Source organism: Neopelma chrysocephalum, unplaced genomic scaffold, assembly GCF_003984885.1.
Source record: "Neopelma chrysocephalum unplaced genomic scaffold, ASM398488v2 Primary Assembly neopelma1_65c, whole genome shotgun sequence".
Taxonomy (NCBI): Eukaryota; Metazoa; Chordata; class Aves; order Passeriformes; family Pipridae; genus Neopelma; species Neopelma chrysocephalum.
In genome coordinates this window covers 992,329-1,011,560 of record NW_020897724.1, presented here as the reverse complement: position 1 = coordinate 1,011,560, position 19,232 = coordinate 992,329, and the positions used below count along the sequence as shown (strand labels likewise).

Sequence of the window (19,232 nt, the reverse complement as noted above, 5' to 3'; positions counted from 1 at the left end):
CACTTTCTCCCATGGAATATACCTAATGTATATTCTAGTGTATATTGCAGAGCATGTCTACCCAACAGAGAAAACACAAGACACTCACAGAGAAAAAATTAAAATGAACAAACTCACAACATGAACAAAATCCACAACTTGCAATCAAGTAAAGGTAGTTTTGTCTAAACTCTAAAAATTGAGCAGTCAGTTCCCAGAAAAAGAAACTAAGCTTGCTCCCTCCCTCGGGTAATTAGCTCTTGGTCTAGAAATACACTGAAATCCTCAGATTACACCAGATCTATTCAGTGACAGCACCTGTTTTTAAATTATTACCTATTCTCACTAAATCCTATGTGCACATGAAGCTAAAGTTGAAGCACGCTAAGAAATATCAGAAATCTACTCACTGAGACAACTCACATTGAGGCTAAACTGTTTTGTTTAATACAAATCCAGCTGTTCTATATCCACAAAACATACTTTTAAGAGGATGTTAAAACCCATTCTGCTTGCAAACAGAATTCCAACAAAGAACACAGACTTTAATGAAAACATCTGACTTGCTCTAACATTCCACATTATAATGGCATTTGAAGAAACTCATTTTTTTAAAGTGACATTTTACTGTAAGTTGTACATTTTATGTACTCTGCACATAATGTACATTATGTTGTAGAGTCATATGCAGCATATGGTGAATTATTCTCTTATTTCATCTTGCAAGCCTATTCTATTCTAACAAAATTATCCCAAGTCAAGTTATCAGCTACAATTTTAATCTCATTTAAGTGCTAAACAACAAAAGCTTTACCACAAGTTTGCTTCAAAAAACATGTTTTGAGACAAAGTCTATTTTAAATGTCAATAAAAAACAGATTTTATCTCAACTTCCCTTCCTACCAGACAGTTTTCACATGTGGGGTTTTTGCCTTTTTCTCATAACCAAAACAATTTAATGCCTAAATTCAAACCTTGTTTCTTAATTGAAAAGCACAGAAATCTTCCTGCAGTTTTGTACCTTTACAAAGCAAAACAATCTTTCAGCTCAATTTCCAGAAACAAAGATAATAAAATATTCCTTTGCAATTTTGGGGACTGAAAATATATAATGAAAATCATATTTTGCTTGATTATTTTCAAATTATAAGAGATTAAGCCTTTGGGTCTTTGTTAGTAACTGACATCCTACAAGCTGGTTGTAATATTGAGACATTTAAAGGTTAAAAGGGCATATGAGCAAATTTCATTTTGGTTCAGGAATTTCATTTTGTATAGGAACTCAGACTGTAAACAGAGGCCCTACTTGAAGAAGATTACAAGCTTGGATTTGTATCTAATATATAATAATAGATATATAGCAGTGTATTTCTGACTGATAAAAGTGCTAAAAGAAAATAAATTAAAAATGAAAAATCATTACATCACGAACTGCAAGGTTTAATCTTATAAGAAATTGAAATTCAGGTCACAAGCAAAGCCCTACCAATAAGACACTTCAGCCTCTCTCTCACAGTGATGCAAGAAAGCTGAAATACCATCCAGTATTCACACCAGCATTTCTAAAGAATTCCATACTTTTTATTACACACTCAACTAGCTTGTATGTGCAGCACACACTTATTTTTAAGATTTCTGTCCTATAATATTGCATCAAGTTGAAATTAAAAAGTCATTTAAACACACTCGAATATTTGATAAGTTTCTGAATGACCCCAACATTACCTAAAATCTTACCAGCGTTTACATTCCGGGGCAGGACAGGAAGGGGGTCGGTGTCTGGGTCAGGTTTGATGAGAATGGAGACAGCAGAGGAAGCTGTGATCTCCCGGAGGAGGCTGCTCACCCCCTGCGTGGATTCCTTCAACAACGAAGTCACATTTTGTGTGGATTCCTTTAACAAATCAGACACGGTGGGTGCGCACTTGCTCTGCCCGTTTAAATCCTTATTATCAATGTTGATGGCAAAAAGGATGGAGTTCAGACCTTCAAATAAAGGAGAGGGGGAAAAAGAGACCAAAAATGCACTTTATAGTTCACACTTCATACTTCACATGAAAGATAAAAACATAGAACCTAAGGATTAACAAAGCTATGACATGTAAAATATTTTTCCCAAAAATTTCCCACAGTTCTCCATGCATGAATTCTTATTCTTTTGTGTACCATTCATTCTTTTTTAGACTATGTTCAAGCTGATGCAATCAGTTCTGAATTCATCTTGATGGCTGTTCAGCTGCACATTAAATAAGCAATAAGTACTGTGAACTTGTTTATTTATAACCTTTTATTTAAATCCATTTCACTGCAACTTCAGTATTTGTTGGTTCCTATATTCTATTACCAAAAACTTCTGTGTACTTGGTTTTGCAGAACAAAGCACACGACCACGTATCTGAGTAAAAGGATAAAAGAGGTAGTAAAACATCACTTCTGTGGTCAAACACTAGAAAAGTAAAGTATTTGTTATCACTCCTTATTGCTACTCTCCTTACCTGTATTTGCCTATAATTTGGATCTTACTACAAAATTCTATCATTACGCTTTTCTAGTCAGTAACAGCCCATTTTGTTTTCTCCAAATTGCACTAGCTTTAAGTTAGCCTTGACTGTTGAAGAGTAAAAACATTTATGTGAAAGACTTTTGAACTGTAGGAAGGCCAGATCCGTATTTTAACAATCCATCAATTCACAGCATAAACTGGCATAATACCTTGACAATTCACCCTGACTGTGCCTCTGACACACATTCTCCACATAAGCAGTGTATTAGAGAAGCTCCTCACAACCAGAAATAGATATAACATCCCAAAAGGCAATAGTTTTCCAAGAACAGTAATATTTAACAGGAAGTTTTACCAGCTGCCATTGTAGGGATCATACTGGAACGTTCTTCATCCATCATAAAAGACCAGTCTTCATAGAAGACACTATAATTTGAAAGGAAAAAAAAGAATATGTAGTCCTATACTAACGTATATTCCACTTCTGAAAAACAAGAAAACTCAAAAATAAGTAAGATTACACCAATGGATTCTGGAATAAGCCTTTTTAGAAATAGCATTACAATGCAGACTGTGCTGATAATCCTGATACTGAGCAAGTATTGCTAAAAGCATGAGAGTAATTAGTGACATGGCAATTCAAGTCACTAATTTCCTCGCAATGGTTTTCAATTTTCCTTATTGTTTCATTTGTCTTCATTTGATCTTATATTGGAAGAAAGCTACAGAAGACTGGAACAAAATAAAAATTAAAAGGAGGAATTAACAAACTCAGTTCTGGCAATAACCTTATCCAGTACATCCATTAATCAATGCAAATGGAAAGAATGGCTGTCTGCTGCATCCGCCGGACTTGATCAAGCTCAACAGTTACTGATAAAACAAGGAGAACACCTCAAATTCTCAAAAAGAACAGGAGCTGAAGATGTATGAGGAGAAAGGTAGGACTCAGTTTGTGAACTTAAGTGCATTTTGCCCCTCCAAAGTACTTCAGGATTTCACAATGCAAGTTATCCTCAGTAACTGCAATAAAAGGTTCACAAGCTGTTACCAAACCACTGCCAAGGGCTCTGTGGTAGCAGCTCCCCACTATTTCACTGCTAGAGCTTTGCAATTACATGATGAGCATCTCCAAAAGGCAACAGGCCACTGATGAACTGGTCAGCTCAAGGCTGCAATTGGGTACTATTTTAATGGAATGAGAGGGGCACCTTAAAGCATGGTGCCAATGTCTCAGTGAGGAAAACTGTTGAAAGAACAGGGAAGGGAGTTAGGAAAGAGGATGGAAATGAAGGTGAGGATAGAAGTATAGATTCTCATGGGGCAGAATGAAGCCAGTCTCAGGTCACATGTTGACATAGGCACAAGCCACTCTCTTAATGGCTGCCAAAAATTTAAAAAATGAACAAAAGAATCAGGTGAAGCAGCTTGAGCAGCACAGCAATGAATAGGGCGTATTATTACAGCCGTGGCTTCTGGTTGGTTGTCCGGGGTTTTTTTAGTCTCAGTACTTAATTTTTCAACACATTTCCTGCCTTACAAAGATATCAGATGCAGTACCTGAGTCGATTCTTGTCTGCCAGCAGCATATGAACGTATCTTTCCAGGGAATGTTCATTCAATGCACAGCGCAGCCAGGCCCGGCCCCTGCCAATATCCGAGGTAATGGCCCTCAGAGAGTAAAAGCGCTGCAGCTCGTGTCTGTTCAGAACCTCCTTCACATAGTACCAAAACACTGGCTCTGCCATTGAATAATAAATTATTATTAATCATAACCCAACCAAGAAAACTGCTAAGCTCATACCTGAATGTTTTATAAATTTACATGTAAATGCAAACAGGTAACTTTGTTACCTATACTTTGAACAAAGGTGAATCATTTACCATCTTGGTGCAACCCTCCTGTTAAATAGGTTATTTATTTCTACTGGACTTGGGCTATTTAAGCACTTAGAACTTTTAGCTTCATTGAAAAAGCCAAACACACAAATTAAAGGATTCAATCTCATGCTTTTACATAAAAATCACATTTAAGCCACTATTTCATCCATAGGACAGGTTCAGGTGTTCAGCTGAGAATAAATTATGCAAAGAAAAAAAAATTCTTTGGAACTCTATCTTAAGGCTGATTGTGAAATGTTAGGAGCTACATCCAAAGGAACAGGTAGCTCCAGAATTTGCTGACATGCAAATGACAAAGTCATGTTACTTTAAAAACCAAAAGTGTTGCATTTAAAAGGCAACAATACCTCTTTCCACTAAAACACTTTCCTTGTCCTGTCACCAAATATTGATAAAAAATTTTTTTGCAGTTGCGTCAAATTTCTCAGTTGGAGGTAACAAAAAATCTACATCAGTAATTGTAAATGTACAACAAAACACCTGGTATTTTGCATATTCCCATTTCTAACAGAGTAAGAACATATTTTAGGGACATATTTATCACAATTTACCTCTTCCCATTTTCTCAGGGTGAAAACAAAAAAAAAATCAGATAATTCATCTGTAAAACTTGAAATTATTACAATATGGTATAGTTTGGCAATCATTAAGTACAGCTTGTCATGAAGGATCTGTAAATTTCAAACAAAAACCACTGCTGAACAATTTTATTTTTCAATTGTCAAAGCCTGAATTTATAGCCTAAACAGCAGTATCCCACTGTGCTAAAAAAAAAAGATGACACCTGTGATTATGCTAGACAGAACAGGATATAAATCACACCAGACTCATGTGCCTGAAAGTGATATAAACATAGAAATACTTTGCAACTGCTTTCAGGGAAAAGGAAAAAAAAACAAAAAGCAAAACCATACCAACCCAACACCGTAATTTGTAATGATAAATGCAAGGGAGCCTTCAATTCCATTAAAAACACAAAAAAAAAATCACTGTACAGCATTCTATTTGCTGCAAAGCAGCCATGTTTTTGTTCTTGACCTTCCACACATTGCTTAAGCTTCCTCAGGACTAAAAATGATGTTTTCTTCCTCCTTCCATTCCCCAACCACAGAAAACCTTCCCGACTTTCTCCTCTTCCTCCACATCACCTCAGTGCCAAGCCCCCGGGTAAGACACACATACACATGAACATGGAGCTAAATTGCTACTAAACTCCCAAGAATCAGAGATGTATCTTTGTGCTTCTAACCACTAACACACAGGATCAAAAATTTCATACACCCTCAACCCTAGCCATAGACAGGAGAGAAATCATAAGAATTGTCTTCAAAGACACACTGTTTGCCTAAGCCAGAGAGAGCAGAACAGGGAAGCACATTCTCTGCACCAAAGCATAAGACTCACAATTGCAGACAACCAAACCACTCCTACTGAAGAGGTGGAAACCACCCAGAGTCTGAAAGAGACCACAGAATATCCAATCCCCAATTAAAAATACACACAAGGGGGGAAAAAAAACCCACTGAAGAGCTGAAAAATTTGTAAAGGCAGTGTAAACAGCTGAATTTGTCTCACTTGTTCATTTAGCACCAGCAAAGCATCAGGTTCTTGCCCATTACTAAGTAAAAAAGGTAAACATAGAAAACTCACCAATTTCTTTAAGAGCATGGCTACTTTAGCTCCCAAAAAAAGCCCAGCCTGGAGGCTCTAACCCATTAGCAGGAAGGTGAGCACACAAGGTTCAACATTTCACCCTGTCTGCCACAGGGAACAAGTCTGTTGCTGAAGCAATTTAAAAACACCATTATATCAAACTACACATTTTGTGTTAATGTAATATCCATTATATGCAGTTGTCTGGTGTCACTGGAAGTTATAAATGCAGATCAAAGTGTATTAACAATTCCAGCACCACTGAATATATTTTTAAAAACCCCACCAAAACCCAGAACTCCACTATGTGGGTTTACAAGCGTAACATGTTACACTTGACAGAGTTTCAAAAGTTAAAAAGGAGCTCTTTCCATTATGTGTACCCTGATTAAGAAAAAAAATACTGAAAGTCAAATTTCACAACAAAACTGATTAATATCTTCATATAGTTTTGATTAAAAAACCAAGAGAAACATCAAGGTGAAGAGAAAAATAAAGGAATATTTTCTTTAAATGTGGAGAAAGCAATAAAAAACTACTCAAACAACACAGCCCTAAATCTGCACAGACTGAATGCAATGTGCATTTTGTCTTTATTTTAGTTACAAGTAATATAAGTTTTCTTTCTAAAATTACATCAATACTTAGAAGTTAAACACATCTGATGCAATAGAATACGTCAGTTAAAGAGTGGAGTAAGACAGTTTAGAACGAAAATGTTGTAAAAACTTAACAGCACAATTACACAACATTTATCCCTACCAGAATTCAAAATAAACTTGCCACTACACATCATTTAACTGCTAAGAAGTTTCCTCACACCAAAAATTTCTAGAGAAACTTGGTATGAAAGTTAAACTAGATAAGAGAGTAATAATCATTTTCACTGCTACAACACACTGCCAAGTATGAAGTATCCTACCTACAGTCTGCAGTTCAAGCAATGCTTAAAACTTCTGTTGGAAATTATACCACTTGATTGAACATATCAACTGCTTAAAATAGTTACAATGAACAACTTACCTGTTTCAGTTTTACTGGAGAAACCTGCAGCCTGTTTGATTGCTGCTGCTGTTAATGCCAGTCCTCGGCTCCTCCTCAGGCCGTGCTGAAACACAGCTTCAAACTGAGCACACAAACAAGTCACTCTGCAACAGAGTTTTTAAAGAAATCATAGGGAAAAAAAACAATCAACCATGTTTCTATACAGCAAGTTTATTCCAGATCTCTGAATAGGGAATGTAAAATGAAGCATTATCTTATAAGCAGTGAAAGACCCCTTCTATGCACTAATCTCATTATTTGCAGGCAGGATAATCTACTTATACCCACAGTCTCACCATGATGATCGAAAGCTGGGGCACAGAATACATTCAGAACTGGCAATCAATTTGAGAAATCATCCTCACCTGCTGGAGTAGTTGTTAGCCATGTTATTTCAGCTTCAGAACACTTACATTTCATGTAATATAATTTTCTGAGCATGTCAAGTATTATGTGTCATGTTTTATGCCATTATGATGCATAATCTAAGCATGTTAAAAGTTTCTTAAGACTATTTTACCTGCTATCAGAGTCTGAAGCAATTTCTTTTCTTCCTCCAAATCGTATTTGACACTGCAAGAAACCGAGTTTAAAAAATTTTATGAAATTTTTGTTACACTACACAAATTCAATTTTCTGAATTTCTTCCACGTAAGAAACCAAATAATAACAAAAAAAGGAAGCAGCACAAAATAAAGCATGGGCAAACACAGCCTGAAACCAAAAAGTGCTCTACAGCATCGTGTTCCACTAACGGGCTACTCTTGCAGATCAATATATCCCTGCTAGTCAGAGTAACACACCTGCAGGTCCTTCACTAAATTGAAAATTGAGTGGAAATTACCACTTTGGGGTTTTAAATGTAAAATGTAAAACCCACAAAACCAAACACTGCTCTTATTCAGCCCAGTACTACAATTACAGAAGAATTGTTCTTTATAAAACATCTCATTGGCTTACTCCTGAGGCATTCTTTTCCCTCACAAGCCCTCCTAAATTGAATCCAGTGTATGAAATTCTACTAGCTGAACTTCATGTTGATGCAAAATACAGACATAAATAAACAAATCATATCTTTACACGTATTTTAACCATTCACTAAAAATCTAGTGCAAAGAAAAAAATGCTCACCAAGTTAGCCTTTGCAGTACACTTCAATTTAGTTCAGTCTTATCAGTATTACAAATATATATGTTCACAGCATATATTCTATGGTATTATATATACACTTCAAGTATATACATTACAAGTATAATCTGTCAAGAACAAGAATTTTAAACATATACTGCATAATAGTTGTTTGCTAGCAGAAAAAAAAAATCTTTAGTATCATGTAAAAGCCAAGATTTCTTCTCTCTCTCCTTTTCTTCTTATTCCTCCTCCTTGTTAAAGAGGAGGAAAAAGAGCAAAGACAGTTCCTGCCAGTTCTGACAACCCTGAGTAAGGATACTACAGAAATGTGTATTGGATTTCTCACCTGTTTAACTGCATCCAGCAACCGTTCTAGAAGAAACTGTCTTTTACTGTCATTATTCTGTGAACCTGAAATTCAACGAAATTATATCATTTTAAAATAAATAGGCTTTGTAAAATATGTTTGGGTCAACACAAGGGCCCTGAAAACTTTCTTCCCATGCCAATTATTCCATTAAATTAACTAATGTGTTTTCTCTAAGTAAAATGATGCAGTATAAACTCTGTTTTGAGGTTTCAAGTAGCCTTTCTATAACATGCTGTTATATATGTATACACTATGTTGGTATAGCAGGAATACTGTTTCAAATATCATCTAGAGTCTTATTTTAGTAAGATTTTGGTTTCATGATATAACATATATTGCAGTATTACCAAATACAGTATAATTTTGCAAGCTGATGCACAGCACAACCAACCACCTCTGGGGCCACACTGCAAGCCTAGAACTAACCTAGTTTAAGATTTATTTTTTTTTCTGGTGGGTTGGATTAGGTGTATGATGGAGCTCACACAACCACACAAGTATTCACTCATACTGGGACAACTACCAGCTTAGTAGTACAAGAAAAAGAACAGAAAATGAGATAGAGACAGCAGGAATATCTTCTTACTGTCCAACAACCTCACTGCAGAAAGAGTTTTAAGTCAGGTGGACTTTGTAACTGTTACAATCAATCCCTTAAAATTTAGCTACCAGCAGACTTCTTCCTCATTAACACTTACAAAATCTAGTTTCTTACTATTCAAGCAACTATGCAAGACAATCTTTAACTTCTCAAGCATTTCAACAACAAATAGCATAATACTTTGCTTGTTGGAATATCCTTTATAAAGTCCCATGAATATATGTAAAATTTATTCTTTAATTAACCTATATTACCTCTATAATGTTTTTATTCTGAGCTTAAGTTCAAAATATCTATCAGAAACCTCTGTGAACTCTCTAGGATTAGAGTCATTATTATCCTTTCCCTCTCAAAGAACATACAATCAATATATGTATAGACTGAAAGCCAATTATCAAAACTCTGCATGAGCAAGTTCCTCCAGACACTGAAAATCAAACACCACACAATATAGGCCCTTTAGTAGAGAGATGACATTAAAGATATGTGTCTCTTCCTCTTGCTATCTGACACTGTGATGTCCAAATCCCAGAATTTCCTATTTTCATAATACCATTCAAAACAGTTTGCTCCTAAACCAGGACAGGACAGAATTTGTCCTACTGAAATGGCTCTGTCTTTGTTTAAATAGATATAGTCATATAATATACTAATATATGTTATATTAATATAATGTTTGAATATATATTCATGTTAATTTGTCTATAAATATATTAATATAACTCATAGTCCATGTATATTCATTAAATATGGGATTAGGAGAAGAAAACCCCCAACACACAACAGAAGAAAGAAAACAAGAAAAACATGCAAACGTAGCTGCTCACTAACTAAGCTTCAGAATGCTTATTTAGCTGATTGCAGTGTGTTTTCTAGAAGTTATACTTCCAGTTTTGAACTCTGACTCAAACTGGGCAGGCATGTGATGTGTGAGGTTCAGGTCTGTTAGTCAAGCACTCCACTGCACACAAACAATGTTCAGAGCCAGCAAAGGACTCCAGAACAAACTCCACACCAACCAGGTTTTAACTTCCTAACAACTATGCCAGTTATGCCACTGCAGAGATAAAGTTAAATTCATATAATCCCTACCATTCCACTTTGTGCTCCTTCAGAGATTATAATTTATTAAATTATATTCAGTGTTTTTAGCAAGCATGCATTGCCAAAAATGGAGATGCATACATGCCTCTGCATTTATATGTCTTATAATAAATCACAGAACTGTAAAATAAGGAAAACTATCCCAACTTTTAGTACAACCCCTCATGTGCAGTGACACTGAATATACACAAACCTATAGATTTTCTTCAAAACTCATTACTTTTACATCTTATGCTACCCACATACCTGCAAGAACAGGCATAACACAACTTTTCTTGAGACTGCATCAGAACAAATGCATGTAATTAATAATTTCATGACCTGAAAAACATCTTTCAAATGAAAATATTGGTATGTGGGCTAAGTTTGACTTCCAAATGCAATACATGTTAGTTTTTAAGTTCACACCTCTTTGGACTCTTTGTATCTATTTGGTAACACAGAAATGGTTTGCAACTAGATTTCAAACTGTGATCAATATAAAAAATGCATAAATACAGAAAACCTACAGATGTTCACTATACTAATTGATGTTCTAAATCACTAAAGCCTGTGATACTAAACAGCCCTAAATCTACACAGACTGAATGCAATGTGCCTTTTGTCTTTATCATAGTCACAAATTTGCACTTATAACAATCGTGACTACATGTGATTACATCCAATAATTTCAGAAGCATTTCAAATCACCTCCACCATTAACAAGGCTATAAGGCCACATAATACTATAAAGTCTATACTGAGGGATGGTCGAGGTTTTCCTTCAATGCACATCTTAAACTTTTCTACTGCTGCGCTTAACAGAAATTCTGCAGATAGAAGAAAAAGAATATTCACAAAGTCTAACTTTTTTTTTAAACTGAAAGATTAAGTTGTGTGTTTTTTCGAGCACAGGATATATTTTTCTTTGTAATAAGCCTAGAAAATGTAGTACTACTTAGCAATGTTTTTGTTGCAGGTGGAAGGTAAAAATAAATCTGTACTAACTCTAAGATTTTACTCTTTTACGTCTTCATTTTCTAAACTAAGCCTTTAGGAAACAAAAAAAGTGTATTTTCAGACAAGAGCAGCAATTAAGTTTGATTAACTCCAGCTGATTTAAAGTCTAAGTGTATTCCAAACTGACCAAAATACCCTTCTCCTAATTCAGAATAGTGGTAAAAACTGCAGTAACACACAAACAAATACAAAACAGAGAATGCACAAAAACAGCATTACTCAGAAAAAAAGGCTGTATTTAGACTATAGCAATGAAAAAGGAAGTTCCTACGTGAGTCTAAAAATAATTGTGAAAACATAAGCATAAGGTTGCAAAAGCTAAGAAACTTAAAGAGACTCCTGTCACCAACATCTACTCAGTCAAAAAGGGTTTAAAATAGGCTCAGGTGCTGCACCTGCCTCTATGACCCTCCTCATTTTCTGTTGTTCAAGGTCATGCTTTCCTATTTTTGAAACAAACTTCTCTCCATACCCTGACACAAACATCCACACCCAAAGCAGCAGAGAACTGACATGCAAGTAAAGGAAAGCAGGATTTTCATCCAATTTTTTATAGCTAAAGCTCTCTTCAGCACCACATGTAGCATATAAGTCAAAAAAATAAACCTCAGCTTGCTCTTAAACACCACTTGCATTTAAGTCTTGTATACAAAATTTCAGACTGCAATCCCTTTTGCTTGCTCTAGTACAGGTTCTGAGGGTACAAGTTTAAGATAAAACAAACACAGACTTAATTTAAATGCCACCTGATACTACACTATTATGATTCTACTGCCTCATCCTCAATTAGGTGCCTTTTTAAGTTTTCTGAAACTGTTGCTGAACAAGTGACAACACCCATAAATCTTGACCAGCACAGAAGTCTAGTTTCCTTGTGTTACTTCCCTTTAAAGTTTAGCCTATTCAGCACATAAAATATGAGTATGCAATTAATAAGTAGCATTAGTAATATTTTAGTAATGCTTAAATAAACAGGAAGGTACCTTTGTATCCACTAGAAATGCACTGTAGCTAAAAAAATAAACATTAAACTTAATTATAGCCATGAGGAAAAGAGGTTCTCCTATCTATATTTTAGGAACAGCTCTTTTACTTTCAAGGGCTAAAACTGGCCAAGGAAATAAGTGCAGACAGTGCTGTTACAGCTGCTAAAAGATTAGCTATCTCCTTTATCTGAAACAAGCATGATAATGATAGATATTTCTTTGTTCTGAACTGTTTCATTTGTATTATTCTGGAAAAATTCTGCACAGTATTGTATAACAGTAATGTTTGGCAAAGTGCAACATCAGTAGGTTTTTTGTTATCTCGCTGTCTAATCAAAACTGTTGGGAAAGTCATATAAGTCTTGGCAGGGGCTAAAGTTGGGTAGGTCACCATGTAACTGAAGTACTGGTGTTAATGTCACCTTAGGCATTATTCCGTTTTAAGTAATTAAATGTTTTCTCCTCATAAACCTGTATCTCTTCATTGTCTTAAAAAAAATAAGAGTATAGGTATCAAAAATAGCTACATGATGAAGCTTTAGGCCACAAGAGGTGCTACCTTGTCTTTTGAGTCACAGAATCCAAACAGAGCTTCCAAAAGTGAGTCTCCTAGGAAGATTTAGGCTCTGATTTGCACAAATTTGCACAAGGTTAGTCCCGGCCTGAATTCACCATTGAAGAGCTGAGGTTTTCCATATGAAAACAATGACTCTTACAGATTTCATATAGGGTTTAATCTATATCATGTCAAGATCTGAAACATTTGAGAAACTTTTTTTTCCCATGGTTTGAAAGATTTCCCTGTTACTTGCATTTTTCACACGGCTAATTAACAGGTTCCCCAAAAACAATCTCTTTTTTTGCCTCATCTCTTCCGTTAAAAAACCCTGCTGTTTTCTTCTTACCACAAAGTTGAGAACAAAACAGAGAAAAATGCAACTGAAGCAGTTTTATTTTTTATTTCATTTTCAGAAATTACTGCAATGTGGCATTTAGTTACTCCAGTTAACTCTACAGTATTTTCTTACATCCTTACAGGCAACAAATCTGACCACATATTAACTCAGGGTGGGGGATAAACAAGCAATCTCATTTTCAGGTGCAGACTGTTGACTGCAACTTCCATTACTGAAGTTGTACAAGGAGACCCATCCAAGTATTTACTAAAGCACCTCCCTTCTTAAGAAGCCCCAAACAAACCCTTGCCAGTGTGCTTTAATACATATTCAGTAACTACCACTTATCCTTTACATTTACAAGAGAAATCTATCAAAATTTCATTCTCCCTCACAACTCTTTATGCTGACCCATTCAAGTGGTTCTACATCCTCCAGTCCTGTAGTTTATAGGTCACAATTCTCAGGCAAAGCTTCTAAGAATTTCCTCCGACAAACACCTCAGACCCCTTGGGATTTAGCACACCCCCCGCACGCTTCCCCCGAACACGAAGGGCAGAAATTCCCACATCCAGACCTGGCACATCCTCGCCGGGACTGAGCTGGAGACACAAACAGCACACCCCGAACACCAGAAGGCACCACTTTCTCCACTGGTCATGGTCATGCTTCTCACCTCTCCCACCGACTGCTTGATACTGAGTTCATTCTGTTAATTTTTATTATTTCCGTTTTTCTTGGTCATGTATTTTCTCGGGAATATTTCCCGTGATCTTGCACAGTTGAGGCAACACCGAGCCCAACATCACTTGTGCTGTGAGCCAGTAAAGCCACGCTCAAGGGCAGCACTTGGGGTTTGAAACGAGGTAAAACACCACTTCGGGGGTACTTGGGGGAGCCGGAACGAGGAGCGGGGTGTGGTGATGAGAGACCGAAGCGCTCGGTGCCTCAGCACGGGGAGAACCGGGGAGCGGGGGACCGGGGCAGGACCACGCCTGGCCGGGGACCCCCGGGCTGTGCCCTCCCCCGGGGGCGGAGGGCCCGGCCCGCCCCACTCACCGCTCATGGTGCCCGCGGGGCTCCGTCCGCCGGGGCCGCCGCTCTCCCGCTCAGCCACGGCCGGGCCGGCAGCGACCGCCCGCCCCGGAACCCGCCCGCGCCCCGGAAGGTAAACACGGCCCGGGGTGTGGGAAGCGCGCCGAGCCCGGGGGCCCTCACGGTGTCCCCCGGCCCGGAGCCCTTCGCCGATCCCTGTCGCGACCCCACAGCCCGCGGCAGCCGCCCGGGCTGAGCCGCTCTGTGGGGCGGGAAGGGACAGCGGGCACAGGAGGGGTGAGAGAAGCAGGGAGAAACTATCCTGCGCTGGCACGGGTGCTGTGCGAGGTGAAAGCTCGGGAACGGTCATTTTTCGAAAAATAAAAATAAAAAAGGTACAAAAACTGTGGGACATAAAATAATATGAAATGTGGTCCAACACGCAGAACGTAGCTGCAGTAATCAAAAGAAAAGATTTTGTGGTGTAACCAGAACAGACGCTCGTCCTTCGGTAGCCGATAATGGAAATGGAGTTTCACACCCAGCCTGAGGTTTTTTACCAAACCAGGGCCACTGCAAGCGCCTTCTTCCACTGGGCACCTTAATGTTTCACTTCGAAGTGTGTCTCTAATCTCTAGAGGCAGAAAAAGCTGTCCTATGTAAGGGCTTTCAGGAATTAAAAATTCCAATATAAATTTAATAGCGCTCTATCTAGGCCTATTTCAGAGGTTTTGGCTCTGTGTGCCCAGACCTATGCAGCTGAATCCCAACTGGCCCAAGCTTTGTGACACCCTTCTAAAGCTGCTCTAACAGGGATTGTTCATAGGTTTTGTGCAATAATTTACTAGTCCTAAAATATTTTAATTTGTCATTTGTGCAAGAAACTGAAATATAAAGTTAGCCATGAGTAAAGAAGATCGTTGGGTTGACAGTTTTTTCTGTTGTTGCAGTTTTCCAGGAATAAAACTGGCCTAATATTAGGAAAATAACATCAATGTTTGGAAGGCAAGGGGACAGAAGTATATTCCTAATATTAGGCCACACGGTAGTCTGGCATGACTCTTGCTGATCGCCAATCTTTGTAAATATGATAAAGGTAAGTAAAAAAATTAGTAGAATAGAGATACATCAGAAAAGGATGCTAAAAGGAAAGCTGGTACCATCAGGAAATACATGGGGATGGCAGGGATTGCAGTGAAGTCCAGCAGCTGGACTTTGATGACCCTTGTGGGTCCCTTCCAACTCAGGATATTCCATGATTCCATGGTGTGGTGTTCCACAGCCCCACAACCTCCCTCAGTGTGACCCAGCAATACCTTCTGAACCCAGAGGACTCCATGCTCTGCAAGGATCCATCGTTAGAACATTCCTATTTCAAGTATCATAGGGGCTATTTGAAATTATTCTTTACAACCCTGAGGATGTACTGGGGGTCTTCATTTCTGCCTCTTGGAACATTCCTTGTGTCCCATCAAGTAATTGTTGGCACAAGATCTGAGTTTAACATAAAGCATATATTTGCACACTTGTTTATTGATGGGTTTGTATATATCTGGTGTAAGTAGATACAGTCTTTAAGGGCAGAAAAAGCTGTCCTTTGTAAGGCCTTTCAGAAATTAAAAATTCCAATAACTAGTTTAGTACCCGAGAATAATGTAGAGATACTTGACTAGAGAAATACTAGCATCAGAAATAATATGACAATATTAATGAAAGCTCAATGGAAGATCTATAAGGACAATGTACTACCTCCTCCACTGACTGCAAGTATTAAGATTAATCACTATACTGGAATAACTCATTTATTATTACACAGTAAAAATACACTACTCTCATAGTCATCCAACACCCAGAACATAGTTGCAATAGTCAAAAGATTTTGTGGTAACTAGAACAGTTGCTCGTTCTTCGGTAGCTGGTAATGGAAATGAAGTTTCACAGCCAGTCTGAGGTTTTACCAAGCCACAGTCACTGCAAGTGCATTCTTCCACTGAATACATTAATGTTTCACTTGGAAGTGTGTGTCTAATTTCTTCTGTATTCACACTGCTGTCGGTATTAGCCTTGAGAATATTATTCAGCTTCACAGAGGAGTCTGTAAATATACAGAAGTTAATATAGTACATACATCATCCTATACCAAACATACAGTTATTAAAGATCCAAATTTCATTATGTTCCAACTATGTTCTAACCTTAGTGAAAGTTTTAAGGTGTAGTTATATATGATGATCTTTTGTTCCATGAAAATATAACTGCTATATTTCAAGCATTGAAGTAATCAAACACATATTTTCTATTAAGTTATTATTTATTGTCTGAACACTCACGAATATAGTATTTGTAAAATGTAAAAATAGATTAAATTTTTTCACTGTCACAAAATATACCACATAGGCTTATACTAAATAAAATTATTTAAATTATTATAAGATGAAAAGCTAATATTGAATGTGTATCCTCTACCTGTGTAGAATTCCTTTTGTATTCAAAGGGAAGAGGGTGAAACTCTTATAAAGATTTTTGCTATTGAGGGTTCATAAATGACTTCTCAAACACCAGTAAGTAAGCCAGATATGAATATACAGCCATACAATCCTGGCAGGATCTGGAACCAACAAAGAGAGATTCCTGCTTTTGCAAGTCACCATCTGCATATTTTACTGCCTAATAACTTTGATAACTTCATGGAGACTATTTGAGGAATACAAAACAATCCAACAAAGACAGTCATCAGAATCGGGAATATAAACGATATGCAAAATTTGTACTTGGTAAGAGTAGCTAAAATATACAATAATCTCAAACTATTTATAAAGAATCTTATTTATTCACCTGTGTTTTCCAGTTTTTCTTTTAACTGCTTTAGGCGCTTCCTTTTAAACAAGACCATTACGGTGAACAGAGTGAGCATTAAAATTACTCCTAAGCCCAAACAAATCCAAAGAATTCCACTTGAATCGGTACCTTATGAAATAAAAGAGATGCATGAAGTTAATCATAAACAATAAGCAATGTACAGTAAACATGTCCAACACATAAAACCTCTGTGTAAAATACAACACAAGAGTGCCCAGCACAGCCACAAAATGCTGCAGCAACACACTTACTCTGCTCACAGTAGTTCTCACACGAAGGCGGTGGCGAACTGGAACATCGGAGATGACAAGGCGTACAAGAGAGCAGCAAATGATCAAAGTATTCATTTTTGGGGCAGGGTGCCATCAGGGGCAGTAATTATGGAACTACAAAGCCACAGAAATTGTAGAAGAGCAAGGATCATCTACAAAGGACTTCTCAGTTCTCAGTTTGAGCAACTCTAAGGGCAGCTAGCAATAATGGACTTCCATCACAGCTCCACTTCATAGTATCACGTTACATAGAAGGGATTTAACTCTGAGGTCCCCAAGGAATTACTGTTCCTTTTTTTGGCAATTCACAATTGTAGAAAAACTGAGCAGCTGCACCAATCTTGCCTGAAACAGAAAATGGTTATTTATAGAAGGCGTTTCTTGGACAGGTGCTAAAGATTGCAAACCATAGAAAAGAAGATCTCCAAACAGGAGTTCATAATAATTGTTCTTGTCCCTAAAACTTTGTGGTGATGGGCTGCAGTAATCATGTTTTCTTATAATATGCAATGTCCCACTTTTTGTCCTAGTCCAAAGATGAAAAAACCCAGAGGCAGGAGACATAGCAGTAAGAAGATATGACCAGTTCAGTTCCCGGGTTTGCCACGGACTCACTCTGCAGCTTCAGACAACTTCCATCGTACCTGTTTCCCTGGCTGGACAACAATATTTAGAACACATAGCTGATGAAAGAATTACTTCTTGTAAATGAATGGGGTTCTGATTTTAAAAGAGATACTGTTAAATTACAAGCTCAACAAGAACTTCATGATTGTGTTTTATAAAGTACTTCTAAGACCTTCAGGTATAATGAAATGACAAAATCTAGAGATTTGGTCACTGGAATATTGCTCCTCAATTCCAAATTAGCCTCATTTGTCTAGTCTATTAGGTTTTGAGAGGCTTATTTGCTGGGTTCATTTTTGGGGTTTTAGCTATTTTTTGCTTATAACCACGGTTATATGAGACATTTAGTAATATTACATTCTAATCATGAAAGAAGAGCTTTATTGATATTTTAAAATTTTTATACAAAACATTATCTGCATTTTTCCCTTATTTTTTCATAATACGTGACTGTCACTGTGCTATAACTGCAGTACCCAGCATGGAAAAATAGGTGTATATGACACCTCCTTCCCAGCCTGGTAGATGTATACACAGTGAATGTAACATTTCTGAAAATGTATTTGGTCTTCTCACAGGAAAAAGAAAAAGCTTTGACAGGAGGCTGCCACAGTGAAAACAGTTTACACAGCTAACTTGTATCTTGATGGCTTAATCTAATAGAATTTATTTTAAATACAAAGTTAACCAGTAATATCTAGCAAGTAGCAATAACTGCCTCTATCCAGTATCACTGACATAGCTACATCAGAATTACAGGCTTATTTATAATTAAATTTCTCTTTGCCATGTTTAAGTTAGTTGCCTTTTTGACTACAGAAAGAGAAAAGAAAAACATTGTGTAAGAAACTGTGATTTCATACCACGTTACTATGTACGAGACTTATTTTCCCGCAAAATAAACCATGTGGGAATACACAAACTGTTTGGAGTGGAACAGTGTAACAAATCTGTATTCTAGTCTCTAGCAGATGGAAATGTTTATTGTGTCTTCTGCACTTGTTTCTATAGGCCAGGTGCACAGCTGAAGGCTTTCTATTGTAGGCTTTTCTGCCTATTCTAAACTAGTGGATAAATAGGAATTGACAAAATCCAGTTTTGGTGTGACACAAGAAAATAAGGACCACAGGTGATGCCAAAAATTTCACTGGGAAGTCAATGCTTGTTCTGACTTGCCTCATATATTCACACTCCTGGGGAAGAAACCCAGATTATGGCTCGGATATCATTCGTGTTTCTGATGAAGCTTGTGCACAGAGTAATTTGAGTCT

General features: G+C 37.2%; 2 protein-coding genes across 11 annotated transcripts in view; both read right to left on the bottom strand.

The window, feature by feature from the left end:
* The window catches only part of SNX29 (sorting nexin 29), a 96,165-nt gene extending 81,864 nt beyond the window's left edge, over positions 1-14,301 (bottom strand). For 4 of the 5 annotated variants that reach the window (XM_027684247.1, XM_027684249.1, XM_027684251.1 and 1 more), the window contains exons 1-7: positions 14,228-14,295; positions 8,559-8,623; positions 7,602-7,654; positions 7,061-7,185; positions 4,043-4,223; positions 2,838-2,908; positions 1,717-1,965 (exon numbers count right to left, since the gene is read on the bottom strand). In XM_027684247.1, coding sequence (XP_027540048.1) covers positions 1,717-1,965; positions 2,838-2,908; positions 4,043-4,223; positions 7,061-7,185; positions 7,602-7,654; positions 8,559-8,623; positions 14,228-14,234 — 751 coding nt within the window. In that variant the 5' untranslated portion in view covers positions 14,235-14,295. Of the gene's footprint in view, positions 1-1,716; positions 1,966-2,837; positions 2,909-4,042; positions 4,224-7,060; positions 7,186-7,601; positions 7,655-8,558; positions 8,624-14,227 lie in introns of all 5 variants that reach the window. The other variant, XM_027684248.1, reaches the window with a different exon arrangement.
* A 1,397-nt stretch (positions 14,302-15,698) lies between these two features.
* The window catches only part of TNFRSF17 (TNF receptor superfamily member 17), a 17,226-nt gene continuing 13,692 nt past the window's right edge, over positions 15,699-19,232 (bottom strand). For 3 of the 6 annotated variants that reach the window (XM_027684270.1, XM_027684271.1, XM_027684273.1), the window contains 3 exons: positions 17,314-17,986; positions 17,039-17,170; positions 15,699-16,298 (listed from right to left, as the gene is read on the bottom strand). In XM_027684270.1, coding sequence (XP_027540071.1) covers positions 16,042-16,298; positions 17,039-17,170; positions 17,314-17,428 — 504 coding nt within the window. In that variant the 5' untranslated portion in view covers positions 17,429-17,986 and the 3' untranslated portion in view covers positions 15,699-16,041. The remainder of the gene's footprint in view (positions 16,299-17,038; positions 17,171-17,313; positions 17,987-19,232) is intronic. The other 3 variants (XM_027684276.1, XM_027684275.1, XM_027684272.1) reach the window with 3 other exon arrangements.